This window comes from Asterias rubens, chromosome 15 (genome assembly GCF_902459465.1).
Source record: "Asterias rubens chromosome 15, eAstRub1.3, whole genome shotgun sequence".
Taxonomy (NCBI): domain Eukaryota; kingdom Metazoa; phylum Echinodermata; class Asteroidea; order Forcipulatida; family Asteriidae; genus Asterias; species Asterias rubens.
Genome location: NC_047076.1, coordinates 5,483,463 through 5,501,660, shown reverse-complemented (window position 1 = coordinate 5,501,660; position 18,198 = coordinate 5,483,463). Strand labels below are relative to the sequence as shown.

The 18,198-nt window shown below is 38.6% G+C and overlaps 1 protein-coding gene across 1 annotated transcript; it reads right to left on the bottom strand.

Moving 5' to 3' along the window:
• Positions 1-7,957: 7,957 nt before the first annotated feature.
• On the bottom strand, positions 7,958-17,775 carry LOC117300057 (ficolin-2-like). Its single transcript, XM_033783730.1, has 4 exons — positions 17,121-17,775; positions 9,878-10,023; positions 8,959-9,220; positions 7,958-8,486 (listed from the first exon to the last, which is right to left on the bottom strand). Exons 1-4 carry the CDS (start codon positions 17,677-17,679, stop codon positions 8,233-8,235), a joined length of 1,221 nt encoding a protein of 406 aa, XP_033639621.1. The 5' UTR covers positions 17,680-17,775; the 3' UTR covers positions 7,958-8,232.
• Positions 17,776-18,198: the final 423 nt, after the last annotated feature.

Below are 18,198 nucleotides of genomic sequence, written 5' to 3'. Positions count from 1 at the left end.
TAAAATCGTAAACTAACCTGTAAAAAAAACACATAACAAGGTTGGTAGCATTTTTGAGATGTTTGGGGAAATCTGGAGCGGGTTATAAATAATCCGTAACTGGACTACACAATCCAAGAAATGTTTCATGCAGAAACATTTCTCAGAAAGGTTTTTCAATCCCTCTTTCTAAAACCATATCCGTTTGAAGGGAATTGTTTCACAAATCGTAGTACATGATCAACAGTCATCAAGTGATTTGTAATGGCCAATAATCTTTTCAGAGTAATTACCAAAGGTATTGACCTAACTCACCTGGGCCCAATTTCATGGCTCTGCTTACCGCCGAATTCTGCGCTTACGGTCGCGATTCCCCGCTTACGTGCAAGCGCCGAATTTCTGCGCTAGCCTTGTAAGCGTAGAATGCCTAGTAACGTGAAGTTCGCACGCGCAGAGGCCAAAATTTGACGCTAACCCGTGAAATATGCTTGCCGTTAGCACAGAATTCCCTGCTTCCGTAAGCGCCGATTCTGTGCTTACGGTAAGCAGAGCCATGAAATTGGGCCCTGACGTCATCATCAGAATATTTTTTAATTTGTTTTTTTTCCCGGAGGAAATTATTTATTCACACTTAAGACAACTCCTCATTTACAAACATGCTGAAAATTCATGACAGAAAAATAAAATACAAAGTTAACTAACTTTGAACCAATAATTTGAAAGAGTCCCATTTTTTGTGAAAATTAACAGTGGAATCATTGGATGTATTTATCCAAAGTATAATTAAGTTTTAAATCCAATTCCAATAATGCAAGGGAAGGTCTATTGTCACTCATCTTCATTTTATAAATATGGAAACGACACAAAAGACGGATCAGATTAAGAGCACTCCATGATTTTTTTTGTAATACTAAATATAATAGGATAGCCTCCATTGACCACCAAAATGGTGAGCGTGGCACAGTTGCCGGGTGTGACGTGTGTGCAAGGGGTCAATACTCACCCTTTAAACTTATCACAGACGCCAGACACACTAAACATCTGGATAGGCAAACTTTCAGCTAATTCCCTGTTTTCTTCTTTAAAATTGTACCAGAGAAAAGCAAAACTTAGAATAATTGTGGTTGGCCATTTGCTTTTTTCCTTTTTTTTCTTCGTTTTTAAAGTTGCATCTCTGAACATCAACCCCATGGTCAGTTGGTGTTGTTCCTCAACCTCTTACTTTACCCCTGGAAGACGATGATTGCTCTCTGGACACATGTTGACTGAATCTTGGATTAAATGAACAATTGTTTACAGATCCTACTTTGCATTAGCCTTGTCCAAAGCTCTCACGCAAGCACCGGCCCGCTCTGAATTCACTGCATAGATACTATCCGGCACGATACATAACAGTCCTTGATACTGTTTGGTCGAGGTGGTTGTACCTCGTACAACGAGGCCGCAACAGCCTCGTTGTACAAGGTTAAACCTCGGAAAAAATCATGTTTCGCCCCCACGGTATCAAGTACTGTTATGTACTGTGCCGTGTAGTATCTACGCAGAGCATGAATTCAGAGAGGGCCGGTGCTTACGTAAAGAGCCTTGACAGACAAGGCTAACTTTGCATATTCATCGGAAGGATTTAAATTATGGTGTGGGAGGGGACAGAATATCTTTGCACAGATCAGTGTCGATAATAACTATAAGATTATAAGATGTTAAATTTGCATCAGGGATAAAGAGTATTCATTTTTGGTTTTACCCATACACACCGATGTGTGTGTTCACACTGTATACTCAGTACTTTTCCCGAGTTCTGTGAAAAAAAATCACAGGCGTATTACTTGGGTGGGATTCAAACCCATGACCAGCAATTCTAGAGCAGTGTCTACTTTATCTTTTACGTCAGATAATCTTCTTTTCTGTTTTTAATGTACTGGAAAGACTAATTGTGAATAAATAAGTTTCTTATGTTACTAAAGGATTGGTTTCACACAGGTAAATTGTAACAAATCGCATCATTAAATACTCGCACCAACAAAACACTCTACATTGTCTCCACCAACTCCTACTAGGAAGCTATTGCATAATTTTTGTTTATTTTTAGTTGTCATAATCTGTGTGGTTGGCCTTTGGTCATATGTGGTCGATGAAGACTTCAATTGTAGTTCATGGGAAGGAAGCTAGCCCAGATAACCTTGTGTTCTTGTGGTTATAGCATTGTGTTGGTTTGTTGCTTTGTGTTGTTTTGGGTCAAATCTTTGCATCTGATGAAATAGTTGTTGCTACGAAAGCTCATGCAGTTCTTTTTTTGTACGCAATTAATTTTTCTTTGAAGGCAGTGGACACTATTGGTAATTACTCAAAGTAACTGTTTGCATAAAAACTTACTTGGTTACAAGTAATGGAGAGCTGTTGATAGTATAAAACATTGTGAGAAACGGCTCCCTCTGAAGTAACGTAGAAAGGAGTAATTTTCCACGAATTTGTTTTTGAGACCTCCGATTTAGAATTTGAGGTCTCGAAATCAAGCATCCAAAAGCATACGACTTTGTGTAAAAAAGGGGTGTTTTTACTTTCATTATTTTCTCGAAACTTCGACGACCAATTGAGCCCAAATTTTCACAGGTTTGTATTTTTATGCATATGTTGAGATACACCAAGTTAGAAGACTGGTTTTTGACAATTACCAATAGTGTCAAGTGTCTTTAAGTGCTACCACTACCTTCCTTGGGTCAAATTGCAAGCTTTATAAACGATGATGACCAAATCCCAAAGTTGCACGGGCATCTGTCTGCAGAGTTTTCTGTTAAAATAGTAAACGGTGCTTTTGAGGTAACATTAAAACACGATCAAACCAACCATGTGCATTTCCTACAATCATTGTATTTTAAAAGTGCGGTAAACCAATTTTAGTACCTGGACAAATGTAGGATGGTTTACAGATAATGCTGTTAGCTAAGCTTCCTGCGTGACACGTGCGTGAACGGAAGGGGATAACCTTGATGAACGGACATTTTAATCTAAACATTGTTATTTTGTTGATGTGTGCATCCAAATTGTACAGAAGCATGTCATGGTGACAGTAACATGTGAAATGTCACTCACCTATTAACAGATTGACATTTTTTTTAACCGGAGGTAAACCTTCCGCAGAGAGGATCAATCATAGCACGCACCTGAGTTTAGTGCACCAGTACATGTAAAAGAGTAAGAGGGGACTCCAGGACAGTGACAAATCACTCAACAAGATGCAAACTTCAATCTAAAGGAGTGGAAGACCGCTCGAAAAAGAGTTGTCCCTCATACATGGCACTTCAAAAGAGTGCTTTTTTACTCGAGAGAGTATCTAAAGCGTATACTAGTTATATAATATATCAAAGACTATAGCAGTTATAAAGCGTATACCAATTTCCACAGAAGAAACTGTCTGGACAAAAAACTTGACATTGACTCTGTCAAAAACAAGAAAAATATAGCACTTGAAATTTATCATTTCTTATTTCGATTGATTGCAGTGCTATGCACATTATTGTAGCGCTATGAAAATGATCAAAATGACCGTGGATTTGTTTTTAAATGCTTTTCGTTAAACCGAGACCACCTAGTCTGACCTTATCAAAGGTTGGTTGTCATGAGATTTCTTAAAAGGGAAGGATGTGTGAACGGCGTTGCTTCGAAACCGCATGTATTTATTACCACTTTAACTTTGGATGACTTCGCCTCAACAAAGTTACAGACGCCTTGGTCTTCTTTAAATCTGCATCGTTTGACGTCAATTATTACTTGTGTGGTTATTACTAATAGTTTCACCGGGAAATCGTCAACAATATTTAAAGGAACACGTTGCCTTGGATCGGACGAGTTGGTCTATACAAAGCGTTTGTAACCGTTTGCTTTTAAATGCATATGATTGGCAAGATGTTTTTATGTAGAATCATTGATCCACACAAATTTGCCTCGAAATTGCGTGGTTTTCCTTTTACTTTGCGAACTAACACAATCGGTCATTTATGGGAGTCAACAATTTGACACACATAAATGGCCGACCGTGTTAGTCGACGAGGTAAAAGGAAAACCGTGCAATTTCGAGGCATGTTTGTGTTGATCATTGGTTTCTACAAACGCATTTCAAAGACCAACTTGACCGATCGCGGCGACGTGTTCCTTTAACGTCACAAAAGAAGTAATTCCTTGCAAAAAAAAGGTTGTGCTGCGTGACAGAGATATAATTAACTTAACAACATACTTTCAAATTAATAAACTTTATGCGAAGTTATAGTTCTGTCCCGTATATACAGAATTTAAAAATACCCGCTTAAATTTACATTGTTTTATGTGTATACATCTCTACAAAACGTAATACGTTGGTGAGTCTAAAAAGAACTACTTACAAAAGCATGAGTTTTAGGATACTTTTTGTATTACAAAACACAATGCACACAGAACAACATTAAACTGTTGAAGACAATGATAGTAGAAAGCTTTCCTTAAAGACAGTGGACACTATTGGTAATTGTCAAAGACTAGCATTCACAGTTTGTGTATCTCAACATATGCATAAAAATAACAAACCTGTGAAAATTTTAGCTCAATCGGTCATCAAACTTGCGAGATAATAATGAAAGAAAAAAAACACCCTTGTCACACGAAGTTGTGTGCGTTTAGATGGTTGATTTCGAAACCTCAAGTTCTTAACCTGAGGTCTCGAAATCAAATTCGTGGAAAATTACTTCTTTCTCGAAAATTATGGCACTTCAGAGGGAGCCGATTCTCACAATGTTTTATACCATCAACCTCTCCCCATTACTCGTCCCCAAGAAAGGTTTTATGCTTATACCTATTTTGAGTAATTACCAATAGTGTCCACTGCCTTTAAAATACTACTAACTGAGGTGCTGTTTTTGAAAAATGTGTAAAACAATGTCACGAATACGTTTTTAATGCTCAAATTATTTTCCCGACTTTTTTCACCCATTACTCAAAAACCACATCAATATAGCAGGTAATGTTTTTAGGGAAGCTTTCTACCATATTATCTTTAAACCGTGTATTGTAAATCTGTGAACACTGTGTTTTTTCCCCCTACAATAAGTACACAGACTTAAAGACACTGGACACTATTGGTAATTGTCAAAGACCAGTCTTCTCACTTGATGTATCTCAAACAGCTATTTCTTGCGCTAACTAGCCCATAGCAGTTGGTCAGAAGAGTACAAAAGTGTGTACTTTTTAATGTCTGTAAACAAATCTAAAAATGTAAAACTTAGACCAGTTAGTAAGGGTTTCCCAAGACGCTCAACGTTTACACTTATCAAACATTTCTAGCTAAAACTATCAACAAATAACTTACTTGTAATTAGTATAATATAACAATCAGAACATTGGTTTACAAAGGATATTATTATATTACAACCCTTGATGAATAAAAGTGTGTACATTTCATAACAATACTACTTTGTTTGTCTTCATTAGTTTACACGCATTAATATGACTTTTATGGGAAATATGGCTGCATCTGGTTGGTCAATAGGCCCGTACGGCTAATTTGAAGTTATGCAATAGTAGTTTATTTTGAACATTTCTTTTTTTTCGGCCTCATGCAACAGCAGTTGACTTTTGACATGTGCTTTAGTTTTTCATGGGCAACGCCATCTTGTTTTGCTAGTTGCTCGAGGATAGTTTTTGGACGCATCAGTTCTCTGCTCTTATATTCCTTGGACTTTAACTTCATTCATTTTAGACAACTAGGAAAACCCTTCATGACTGTCCAGTGTAACTGTATACCACCAGACTTCGCTTCAAGTCCTTTGGATGCTTTTAGGCCTCATTTTATCTGTGGAAAATGTGTAGTTTGCGGTAAATTGGTTCTACCGTTTGTTTGACCATGGAGGAATAACTCAATGGTTTGACCATCGCCGTGACTGACACTTGGACGAGTTGGATGGTCATCGTTATCCAGTGTTTTGGGGTAAGTGAATTGACAGCTTTTGATTTTACTTCACTACCAATGAAACAATGAATTGTAACAATTTGAATTACAATGGGCATAACATCCCAGAAGTCTCATTCTAAAAAGAATAAGTAACAACATATGACCTTGACTGCCTTAGGTTCGGCGACTCGCAGCTTTTAAATTTGAAAGCTGTGCAAAAAGAAGTCCGTAAGGAAGGGAGCAGGCAGGAAGATTGGTGCTCCCTTATTATGAGATGTATTGTAATGTAAGTTATTGGAGTGGATTTTTTGGATGGATCATGTTGTTATGAACACCGTGGACGTTTTAGTTAGGCCTATTTGTTAAAATTCGCATTCTGAGTTTCGCGGGAAAACCCAAATGCAATTTTAGTTACACGCAATCGCAGCGAGAACGATCTAATAAAAACTCGCGACGACCAAATCTCAATGTTGTGGGTCAAGGTCTCCATAGCGCATCTGTGTGGGTTAATTATTTCGTCACTTGTAGCAAAACCATAAATAGGGCCTAAAGGATAGAAAACCAATAGTTTATTTGCAGAACGTGCAAGGCACTGGACACCTAATTGTCAAAGACCTTTTCTGTGGGTCTATCCCAACATAATGCATCTAAACCTAATAACGGATAACTTTCCGTATGGCGCCACCACCTTTTCACTCATTTTTACAAAAAGGGATATCTCATTGAGGTAAATTAGATACTATATTATTTCATATCGAATGAAAAAGTGGTGGCGCCATACGGAAACTTTTCCCTAAAACCATTTCTCACAATGATTCATAATATCACCAGACCCCATTGCTCGTTACCAAGTAAGTCTTTGTGTCCAGTACCGTTGAGCACTATGAAAGGTTGAATAACAATTCCCCTACGAAATAACGGTGCCCCCTTATTATGATGAAACCACAAAGTAGTTTTATTTTGCACAAAAGACATTCTTTCTTCTGTTATACGCAGCCACTTTATTTAGCGCACTCTTGCGTATCCCTTGTTCATTGGATAATCGCTTGACCGTTTTCTGTATTAACCTGGGGTTCTGGACAAAACTTCAGGCTCATGTACATACATCCCTTGCTGTCTGAATAAACTAGTGTTACTAATATTATTCTCGAAAAGCATTTTCTTTGTCCGTTGTGCCATTAACTGTTCTGGCGTACAGTAAACCAAACTATTTGCCATTCGTATGAGCGCAGCGAAGTAGCATGAACGTTTTTGTTTCTCAAATTTATTCAAGCAAACTGATGTGGGAAGGGAAATAAGTGTGCGGCATATAATACTCGTGAAATGATGAGAATTCATAGATGGTGGAGACATGACATTGGTCAGCCACAATTATTGATTAGACAACTGTCACACTTTGACAAGGAAGATGTTGCAAAATCATCTTTAGAAAAAATAATTCCGACTTTGATTTGATTAAAAGAACCCTGTGCAGCGTTCTTTAATTGAACCATGTGAATTGAATTGAAGTGCCATTCACTTGTATTATTCTTGGGGTCTCTACTCGACAAGCTGATGCTTCTTGGAGACCTCCATCCTCACACACAATTCTTATGTACTTATGTTTTCTTGAATAACGTAAATTATATCACTTTTCTTTGTGTGTGAAAAAAAAATGAATGAATGAATGAGTTCTACCAAGAAATCCTTGCCATGTTTTTACGGGTATTTTTTCATTTTGGTTCATATCCATAATAATACTTAAAATGCACTGGACACCTTTGGTATTGTCAAAGACAAGTCTTCTCACATCTCAACAGATGCATAAAATAATAAACATGTGTAAGTTTGAACTCAATTGGTCGTCGAAGTTGAGCGAGAATAATGGAAGAAAAAACACCCAGTGTCACACAAGTTGTGTGCTCTTTTAAGATGCTTGAGTTCGAGACCTCAGCTGAGGTCTCGAATTCTATTCAAATATTTGAGTGAGAAATTACTTCTTTCTCGAAAACTACGTCACTTCAGAGAGAGCCGTTTTTCGCAATGTTTTATGCTATCAACAGCTCTCTATTTCTCTTTACCAAGTAAGTTTTTGTGCTAACAATTATTTTGAGTAATTGCCAATAGTGTCCAGTGCCTTTATCAAAACCCTTATCGTATAAAACACAGTTGTTATAATAAATGTTATGAATTTGCGTCATGATAAAGAATGCAGTTGTTATAGTTTCTACATTCACATAGTCAACAATCAATACAAATGACGTAAGGGATTCAACATGGTTTTGAAAACAGAATAACGGCTATAAATGCAAGGTACCCGACAATAGAAAAGTCCAATACATGACTGGCTACACCCGTCAGTTCTTCATCCTAAATTTCATTTCAGATGTCTTCAGTGAGTAATAATAGCCCTTCCATTGGTACCACAATACCCCTTTGCCATAGATTCCAGTGGTACCTCCGAGGTAGTCCCCGTTCAGTGAGGCATAGTAACAGCTATTATGCCACCAGGCACTGTGGTATTCCTTGGCGCAGTTCTTGGTACCCCAGTTGTCGTTGTCGCGGTCCTTGGTTGTGAAGGGCTGGTTGTTGTGGTTGGCCATTGCGTCACCTGTAGAATAAATGGGTTGAGGAGTTTTATTAACAAAGTTATGCCCATCTTTTCTTTTTTTGAGGGGGAGCGGCGATTGTTTTTCTTCGGCGGCAACTATCTTTTGACTTTTGTTTGTGGGGTTGAACAAGAACAAATTGACTAGAGTGGGACTTGAACCAACGACCTCCGGATTAACGTGCATGCGCTTTACCAACTGAGCTATTTTGTCATTATTCGGCGGTGCCCGTCTGAAGCGACTTTTTTGCGTTGCGGACTTATTTTTTGCCGTTATAAGCTGCAATGGCAGAACACATGCGCAGTGATTGCTTGAACCTGGAAATTCCACCGTGACAAATGTTACTCTAATGCGCAACCTTGCAATGATTACATAGGCCTATAACAGGGAAAAAAGACGAATACATGTATACACTTATATACTAGATAATGTTTCGTTCGGGAAAATAGTAAGATAAAGAAAGTTGTGTCTCACCCGCAGTTCCGGAATACTCTCCTAGGGTTAGTCTATAGTTATCAGTAACATCACCAACTCGAAACAGATCATAGACAGCGAAAGCCGACTCGTCCTCAAAATCCGTAAGATCTACACGTAGTTCATACTCGTCCTGTGCAGTCATACGGTGTAAGTTGTCATTGCCGAGCCAGAACTCGCCCTCCTGGTCGCCGAAACCTCGGCGGTAACTGGCGAAGTTACGGTCAAAGTCAACCGTGCCGTCTTGACGGCGCTGAAACACCTACAAAGCACACACGTGAAGTTACACTTTTATTCTCAGTAGAAATGTTGTCGCTAAGAACTTCTTGACACCATTACCCAATGTAATTTACCATCAATAAATTGTTTTTCTTTCTCGTAGACCTGCAATGTTCTCTTTGTTTGTTACAATATTCTCAGTGCAAATGTGCCGATAAGAATTTTAAAAAGAACATCTTGAAACCCTACCATAATGGCATTTACCATCGATAGTTGTTTTACAAAAGACATTGTGGTTGTTGCCCTGTTGTTGGAGGGCTGTGCCCACGATGGCAAACATGTACCCTAATAGTTTAATTTTGTACTTTGCATTAACACGAACTGAATTCGTGTTCATGTTGTAAATACTTCTCCTTTTTGAATTGTGAAACTGGACATTTCGACCACCATGCTTTGAGCATCTGCAAAAGAAAAGCTACACTCTGACTCAGATTGTCTGCATGCTGCATTATACTCACACATGAGACAATTAGACATGGAAGTGCACTGTGTTTCTATAAACCAGTGTTCCTGCAAAACAAGTTTTGAGTATTTTATTTGTGCTAACTCTGCTGTTTTGTTCAATACCTATGCTTTTAACTATTTAAGTATAGTGTTCTCCTTGTTTTGTTTCCCTATATTAAAATCTTAAAAGTCTTACCGTCCACCCACCGCCGTCTGTCTCCATATCACAGTAGACACGGAAGGACCTGGCGAAGTCTAGGGGTTGAACAACATACACTCCACTGTTCGTTGCTCCCTTTGCTTGAACCTCAGAACAGTCTTTGGGCAGAACGGCTAAACTTGCTGTAAAATAATCGTTTTAAATGAGCAAATTCAGATCAGAAAGGTATTTTTGGCAATGTTCTATCTTATAGAGATCATATGAGGCCATATCAGTATCCTAACCAGTTCCCTTACGGAGTGTTCCTGTGAAAGTAATAATGCAAGACACGCCTCTAACCATAAGGCGATGAAACAACGTGAGACTTTGGAAAGCTAGTTGCAAGTCTAGTGATGGGTACATTTCCAAGAACAATGTATTAACCAGCCAAGTCTGCTGCCACCTAGCGTTCCCAAAAGGCTCAATTTTGCAGAGAATACACCTTGCTTGGGTGACACACACACTTTTCTTGCTGGTACATCAACACATTCCCTCTACTTTAGTATTTGATGTGGGTGTGCACGATACAATGTCTGTCTTTTAACCATCGTTTTAAGAAAGAAAAAAAATGACTCAACTTCAATCAGTATCAACGGGAAAATGATGGACCCATTAGCTTGCATGAACTAAAAAGTGTTCCTCTAACGAGTCTGACGTTAATGTCACTTAATAAACCCACTGGAGCACATGGGAAGAGCGATAGCCTTTGGGGGTAGTGACGGGGAGGGGGGGGGGGGGGCTTGTATAAGAAAGTCCAATCATGATTCAATTTAGTTATTCCAATAACCGAAACGCATAAAGCTATTCCATTCTAATAACCGTTAGGCATTATAATCAATATATTTGTTTCCAATAACCGACATTATAACCAATATTCGATTCCAATAACCGATGTTATGATCATTATATTCGATTCCAATAACCGACTTTTTAATCAAGCTATTCAATTCCAATGACCAGCATTATAATCAAGATATTTGATCGAGTAGACAATTTTATATCACGGTTAACAGAGGAGTTTGAACAGATAAATTGTAGGACGCAAGAATCGGCCTAAACCTGGCTTTAACCGATTTTGCGTTGAAGCTAACAGAAGAGCTCTAGCTTTGGGAAAACATGGGCATCTGACCTTCATACAAAAATGCAACCTGTCAAAAACAATGACACAATTTTACAGTTACCAACAAAATATACCAAACACCTGTGTAAGTTTGTTATTTTTTACAATAAAAAGTCACTGCACTGCCAAATTTGATAAAAAATGTGTCTTGCCCTTTGGTTGTTAAGGTCAACCAATTGCGCAATATCATATTCCATTCAATCAAATTTTGTGAGCTGTCAATGTTAGAATTTCACATGCCTTCTCGATGCTGAGACTTGACTGTACTCTCGCTGGCGTGTTTTGAAAGTTATGAACTTGACTTCCCTGTCATGGCTGTTAACTTTTTAAGTGGTGTGTTTTTTAGATACTGTTTTTGAAGGACCTACGTATTAGTGGGAAATGTTGCAACGATTGTCCAGATTTGAGGAAGCTGCCACAATCCCGGTGAGGCACATACTGGGAAACATTGAGGATTTTGGGGTCACGATTTATTTGAGGCGTACAAAATGAGTGTTTTGCGATCTAGCTCAGGAGAATGTTGATGCACGAATGCAAAAACATGAAATTTCAATGTATGAACAACGAATGTGCAGAAGTGGTTAACTTCAAGCTTAAAATTCACACTCTCGGAAGCTCAGGTGCCTGGATTTAGATACGGGTCCCAAATCATGACATACACAACTGTCAAGTTATGATGATCTATAATGTTTAATGTCAAAGTTCACTCCAAGGGAATAGATTAACATTGTTTCTCTGAAAAGCGCGTGACCTTTCACATACAAACACCTTATGGCAGAAAGTATTGACGTATTTGAATCAGAAATCATGAACTAGGACTGAACTCCAAATTCAAATCTTTTTATAAAAAAAACTCGCAACAGTGAACTATACAGAAAAATCATGACACTCCGGCCAATATTGGTCGGAACTCCGGGAGAGCCATGGTGTATCGTTTTTCGGATTACGGGTCACCAAAATTACTTTCGGAACCTAAAAAGTCACAATCAATCAATCAGTTTATATCTACATTATCAAAATCACAATCAAAATCAAATTAAATGCAATGTAAATTGGAAGTTAAAGGCAGTGGACACTATTGGTAGCTGTCAAAGACTAGTCGTCACAGTTGGTGTATCTCAACATACACATAAAATATCAAACCTGTGAAAATTTTAGCTCAATTGAACGTCGAAGGTGCGAGATAATAATGAAAGAAAAAACACCCTTGATTCACGGAGTTGTGTGCTTTCAGATGTTTGATTTCGAGACCTCAAATTCTAAACTTGAGATCTCGAAATCAAATTCGTGGAAAATTTACTTCTTTCTCAAAAACTATGTCACTTCAGAGGGAGCCGTTTTTCACAATGTTTTATACCAACAACCTCTCCCAATTACTCGTTACCAAGTAAGGTTTTATGCTAATAATTGCTTTGAGTAATTACCAATAGTGTCCACTGCTGTTCAATGATGAATTAGCAATGGACATTCGTAAAACTGTGGAGGGACCCATACAGAAGCAAAGCCTGTAGGGATATGGTTACCTGAGCAAGCTTGTGCATTGAGCCGATAATTATTTTAAACGGTGTTTGAAGCTTTACTAGTGTGAAGAATAAGAGGTAACTGAAAATAAAAAATAATACAATTTCTTCTGTAATGGTTGCCTTGCCTTATTGTCTTCTCACTTTGATATTCTTTATTTATTTATTTCTGTGATTGTGTTTATAATGTCCTCTAGGCTTTGTTTTACATTTCTTTTTCTTTTTTTCCCCCCGAATATGACACGAATTATATAAATTGCGGCAACCATGTATAATATATCTTTTGAGGGAGTGTTGGCTCTTGGAAAAGAGCCGGTGTGGTATCGATATTTCAAACAGTATACTCTGCTCGTCTTCAGGAGAATTGTGTTGATGTTTTGTCGAAGATACAACTCAATGTAGGAATGTTAAGGCGTTTGTGCTAGGGCGTTCGGTGTGAACGTTTTCCCTGTGCACGGATTGAATTAACAGTATAACTACCCTTTAAAGGTAGATAACCTCCCCCTAATTACATTTCCCGGGTTCGTTTCATTTCCGCCGAAGTCAGGTAGACATTGTTTTTTTCTTTTCTTGACTGCCAATATGTCACATAGAAAGGTTATAGTAAAGGTCAGGAGTAACCAGACTACCTGATGTTTTGCTTTTATCGAATCCACATTCTAGGTTTAAGTTACTTGGTTACAGTCGAAGCCCTGCACAAATCCACTTTATATTAGTTTTTCGTGGTAAGAAGAACAAAAGAGACGTTATAGGCGGGCCCGTGTCCTTCTTGCACTTGTACATATTCCTTTCAAGAGAAATAATCACAAACAATTAAACTTCTTGTAATGAAAAGATGTATCTAGTAGAGTAAATAAATACCTTAAGCAACGTCCTGTTTTACGGTAATTATGATTGCAGAGTGAGGCATAGTCCAATAACCATAATTTGCTTTCTTTTCTTCTTGTTTTTTTTTATTATCGTGGAATGGTCTGTTAAAATAAGCACTTAGCTATCCCTATTGGGATATTATGCTCGTTTTTTTTCAGGGGGGCAATGTCATATGCTAAAATAATTTTCGTCTCATGATCACTGAGACGAAAATTATTTTCATGACATCGTTTTACTCATTTCTCAAAAACTACAGCACCCCAGCAACTAATATTTTCAGGGAAGCTTTCTACTATCATTATCTTCCAACGGTGTAAGTTTAGTGTAAATCTGTAGACATTGTGTTTTTTGTCCTACAAAAATACAAAAAATAAAATAAAAAATTAAAATAAAGATTGTACAGAATCTCAATCCAAACTCTTTAGAGACCCTTCAAGTCCCAACCGGGTTGGCTTCGGGAGGCACCAAACTAAGCCTGTCCTCATTTTCATGGAATCATCTTTATTCCCCTTTGATGAAAGAGACAGAAGTAATAAGAAAACCATGCACTGAGACCACTCATCATAAGAAATGGTTAAAATTCACAAGCACCTTCACACATCCAAAGGTCATTGAGCGGGGGTGCATTCAAAACAAAACTTTTGAAACTGCGCGTTGAGTATTCACCCCTGCGCAATCTGCCTTGAATCGGAAAGGTTCCTACGAGCAGTATAACCTTGAACCCATTGACAATGCAGGCAAATTTTAAAATCATCCCAAAGTTTCATAAAGGAATCTACCCCCAGTGGCCCGTCTCAATTTATTGGCCAAGAACGGTTAAAGACACGGGACACTATTGGTAATTGTCAAAGACTAGTCTTCACAGTTCGTGTATCTCAACATATGCGTAAAATAACTAACCTGTGAAAATTTGAGCTCAATCGGTCATCGAAGTTGCGAGATAATAATGAAAAAAAACATCCTTGTCACACGAAGTTGTGTGCTTTCTGATGCTTGATTTCGAGACATCAAATTCTAAACTTAAGGTCTCGAAATCAAATTCGATGAAAACTAATTCTTTCTCGAAAACTACGTCACTTCAGAGGGAGCTGCTTCTCACATTGTTTTATACTACCAACCTCTCCCCATTACTCGTAATCAAGAAAGGTTTTATGATGATAATTATTTTGAGTAATTAACAATAGTGTCCACAACCTTTAAGGCAAGAGCTGGTTGTTCATTCCAGATTGGCTCGACACTCAATTATGACCTCTGTGCTGCATGGTTTCCCCCCTTCCTGGTCCACATAAATGCATACTCGTTTGATACTTCTGATATTTGTCTATCAAAAGATGCTCTATGATCAAAAGATGCAAGACCAAAATGGTTCTATTCTGTTTAAAGACGCTTGACACTATTGGTAATTGTCAAAGACTAGTCTTCTCACTTGGTGTATCTCAACATAATGCACAAAATAAGAAACCTGTGCAAGAAATTTAACTCAATTGGTCGTCGAAGTTGCGAGATAGTAATGAAAGAAAAAAACACCCTTGTCACACGAAGTTGTGTGCTTTCAGATGCTCGATTTCGAAAACTCAAAATCTAATTCTGAGGTCTCGAAATCAAAATTCGTGGAAAATTACTTCTTTCTTGAAAACTACGTTACTGCAGAGGGAGCCGTTTCTCACAATGTTTTATACTATCAACAGCTGTCCATTGCTCGTTACCAAGTAAGTTTTTATGCTAAAATAATTATTTTGAGTAATTACCAATAGTGTCCACTGCCTTTAAATCATAATCCAATCAATCCATTACACACATGTTGGTTAATGGGCTTGGAGCCAAAAAAGAGATATATGGCGAGGTGACGAGTCTGACGAGGAAATAAATTCATAGATCTATGGTTCTGTTAAGTTTCTTCATTAGAATAACGTAAAAAACGATATGTTCCATCAGACATTGGAGTTGAACATCGGCGGTATTAGACGATGAATGTGAAATATATTAATTTTGATAAATTGTCCCTTGCTAAAAAAAATTATTTATAATAATGGTGGTTTATAATATAGGTTTTCTCAGTCAATTTCGGAAAATGAGCAGCCAATTTAACCACCAGCCTGTTCTATTTCGCGTGAAATCGAATGCTACTGAAAAGGGTCATTCGATTTCGTTTTATGATTAGTCAAATGTAATGTTGCGTCATTCGATTGAACAAAATAATCATTCAATTTACCAATTCATCAAAGCAGCATTCAAATTCGCAGAGGCTTCTAAGGGCGTATGTGTCACGAACAAGAATGACGGTATGCTAAATTGAACAGAGTGCTAAAGGAATTTGACTCGACTCAAAATGAAATTGAATGGCCGAATTCTGAATTGAAACGCAGTAAAAACCGGTGAGGCAAAATAACTTTAATTCGAACGCATGAAAATGAAATTGGCTGCTCATTTGTCGAATTTGACCGAGAAAACCTATTATTATAGGTTAAAGGAGCACGTTGCATTGGATCAGTCGAGTTGGTGTTTGAAAAGCGTTTGTAACCGTTTTTTATAAAATGCATATGGGTAGAAAGATGTTGTAAAAGTAGAATACAATGATCCACACAAACATGCCTCGAAATTGCACGGTTTTCCTTTTACCTCGTCGACTACTAACACGGTCGGCCATTTATGGGAGTCAAATTTTTGACATTTTTAGATTTTTGCATTTTATAAAAAACGGTTACAAACGCTTTTTATAGACCAACTCGTCCGATCCAAGACAACGTGTTCCTTTAATATATTTCAACAAATTGTTTCCCGAAAATCCATTACAAGTTGGAGGCGGTTTCAGTCTTTCTTGGAGCACTATCGTTGTAAATCATATCTTTAAATCTTTTTTTTTTTTAATATCGGTTTTTGTTGTTGTGGTTTTCTTGTATTTTTAACTCTTTGTAGTTTGACAGCAACTCAGCCTTTGGCTGCGATGGTCTTTTATTTTAATTAAAAGTAACCGGGACAGTTCCTTGTACTTATTGCAGATTGGCCCGTTGTCGCATGCAGTTATGTCCTCTATGCAATACTATGCGGAGGACATTATTGCATATGCAATAATGTCCGCCGGACGCTGCTGCATAATGCAATTGTGTCCGCCCAGACACATTTGCATATGCAGTTGTGTCCGCCCCCGTGCAAAACCGTCCTTGCAGAAAAATTAAACGCCCTTGGTCGACGGAACACGTTCGCCATTTCTTTTACAAGCTAAGTGCATGTCATGAATGACATGGAAAATGTTCGGCCGTTGGGTAGCGCTACAATCATAAAATACGTGAATATTCATGCTGCATCATTAATACGTCGTCACTTCAGTGCATGCACGCTCGCTAAAAAATAACGCGCGCACCCCGTGTACATGTCTGCCGGACGGTTTTTGCATAGCCCCGGACACGATTGCATATCAAAAAGTGTCCGGAGCGGACAGTATTGCATGGCGGACACAATTGCATCTGACACCGGCACTCATGGCGTAGTGTAAAAGGGGGAACCCTGTTTCAGCCCTAGGAGTAGGTGGCAATGGCCTCTGAAAAAAAATGTAGCCCACACCTTGAAGTGACCTTCAGGCCTTGTGTGTCTGGCGACTTGCATAAAAACAAAATATAATACTTTAATTTCTCTGGGGAAGGATCGGGCAAATCTTGCCGTAAAGGGAGTTTCAATGAGAGATGCAGAATCTAAAATCCTTACTTTTGTTAGTTTGTTTTACATGTCTTACCTGGCAACGGTGCTCCTGGTCGCTGAAACGCCTTCAAGACCACAGCAAGGTCTGAGACGGCAGTGTGAAGCTGCTCTAACTGGCGCTCCGTGTTATCTCGCCCTTGCACCTGACGACAACTGTCAAAAAATCTCGCCAATTCGGAGGAAATAATGTCTCGTATCGTGGAGCAGTTACAGCAAGTCCCTGAGTTTGTGGAAGCAGGAGGTGGGTGGATGGTGATGTGGGGCTGGCAGACGAATCTACCGGTATCAGTTGGCTCTTTGTCTTCTGGAGCCTGCTCGGTGCGTTGTTCCACCGGCGGTTGTTCTCTGCCCGGTGGTTGAGCCTCGGTGTTCACAAAATGATTCATTCCGGTAACGGACCCACCAATGGGAGGCACCACGGAACCCCCATCCATGGGGTACTGTGTGTGGGCTCCTCTGTGGTTGTCCTCCGTGTTCTCACTACTAGTCGACGTTTCTGGTGTACCCGAGTCATTCACATGATCCATTTGGGACTTAGTGTTGAGAATGAAAAAAGTTAACACGAAGAAAGTTTTGAAATAGAAACACTCCATGCTTTGGAGAGTTGGGCCCGACGGTGAAAACGTTTGTCCTGACCGTAAGAAACAGCTGTACTTACTCTCCCTGGTGGCGGTTGGACTACTGGGGGATGTTTACACAACAAAGAGTGCTGGCTCACTATGGAAAAATAGGCCTAAACGCAAATGCATGTACAGGAAGTCAGCGCCCCGATACTGAACTAAGGAAGCCTAGACACGCCAATTAAAACTGAAAGTGCGTTGTTAGAAAAAGAAAGATTATCGAGAGAATGGGAAGCTAGTGTACAATGTTAAGGCTAGACTTGATTGAGAGAAACAAATAGGGTTACCCTGTTTTGTTTTTTACTTTATATAACTTGAAGGTATGGAGTTCAAATTCTTAAAGTATAGTCCGAATTTTAGATGCTCCCCTGCAAACAATGATATATTGAAAGAACGTGTGTTGGTTTGGTGAGCAATGCTAGAGTGGAAATAGTGACCAAAGCCCGCTTTTAATTTCTCAATGAAAAACCACACCTAAAACTACACCATTCT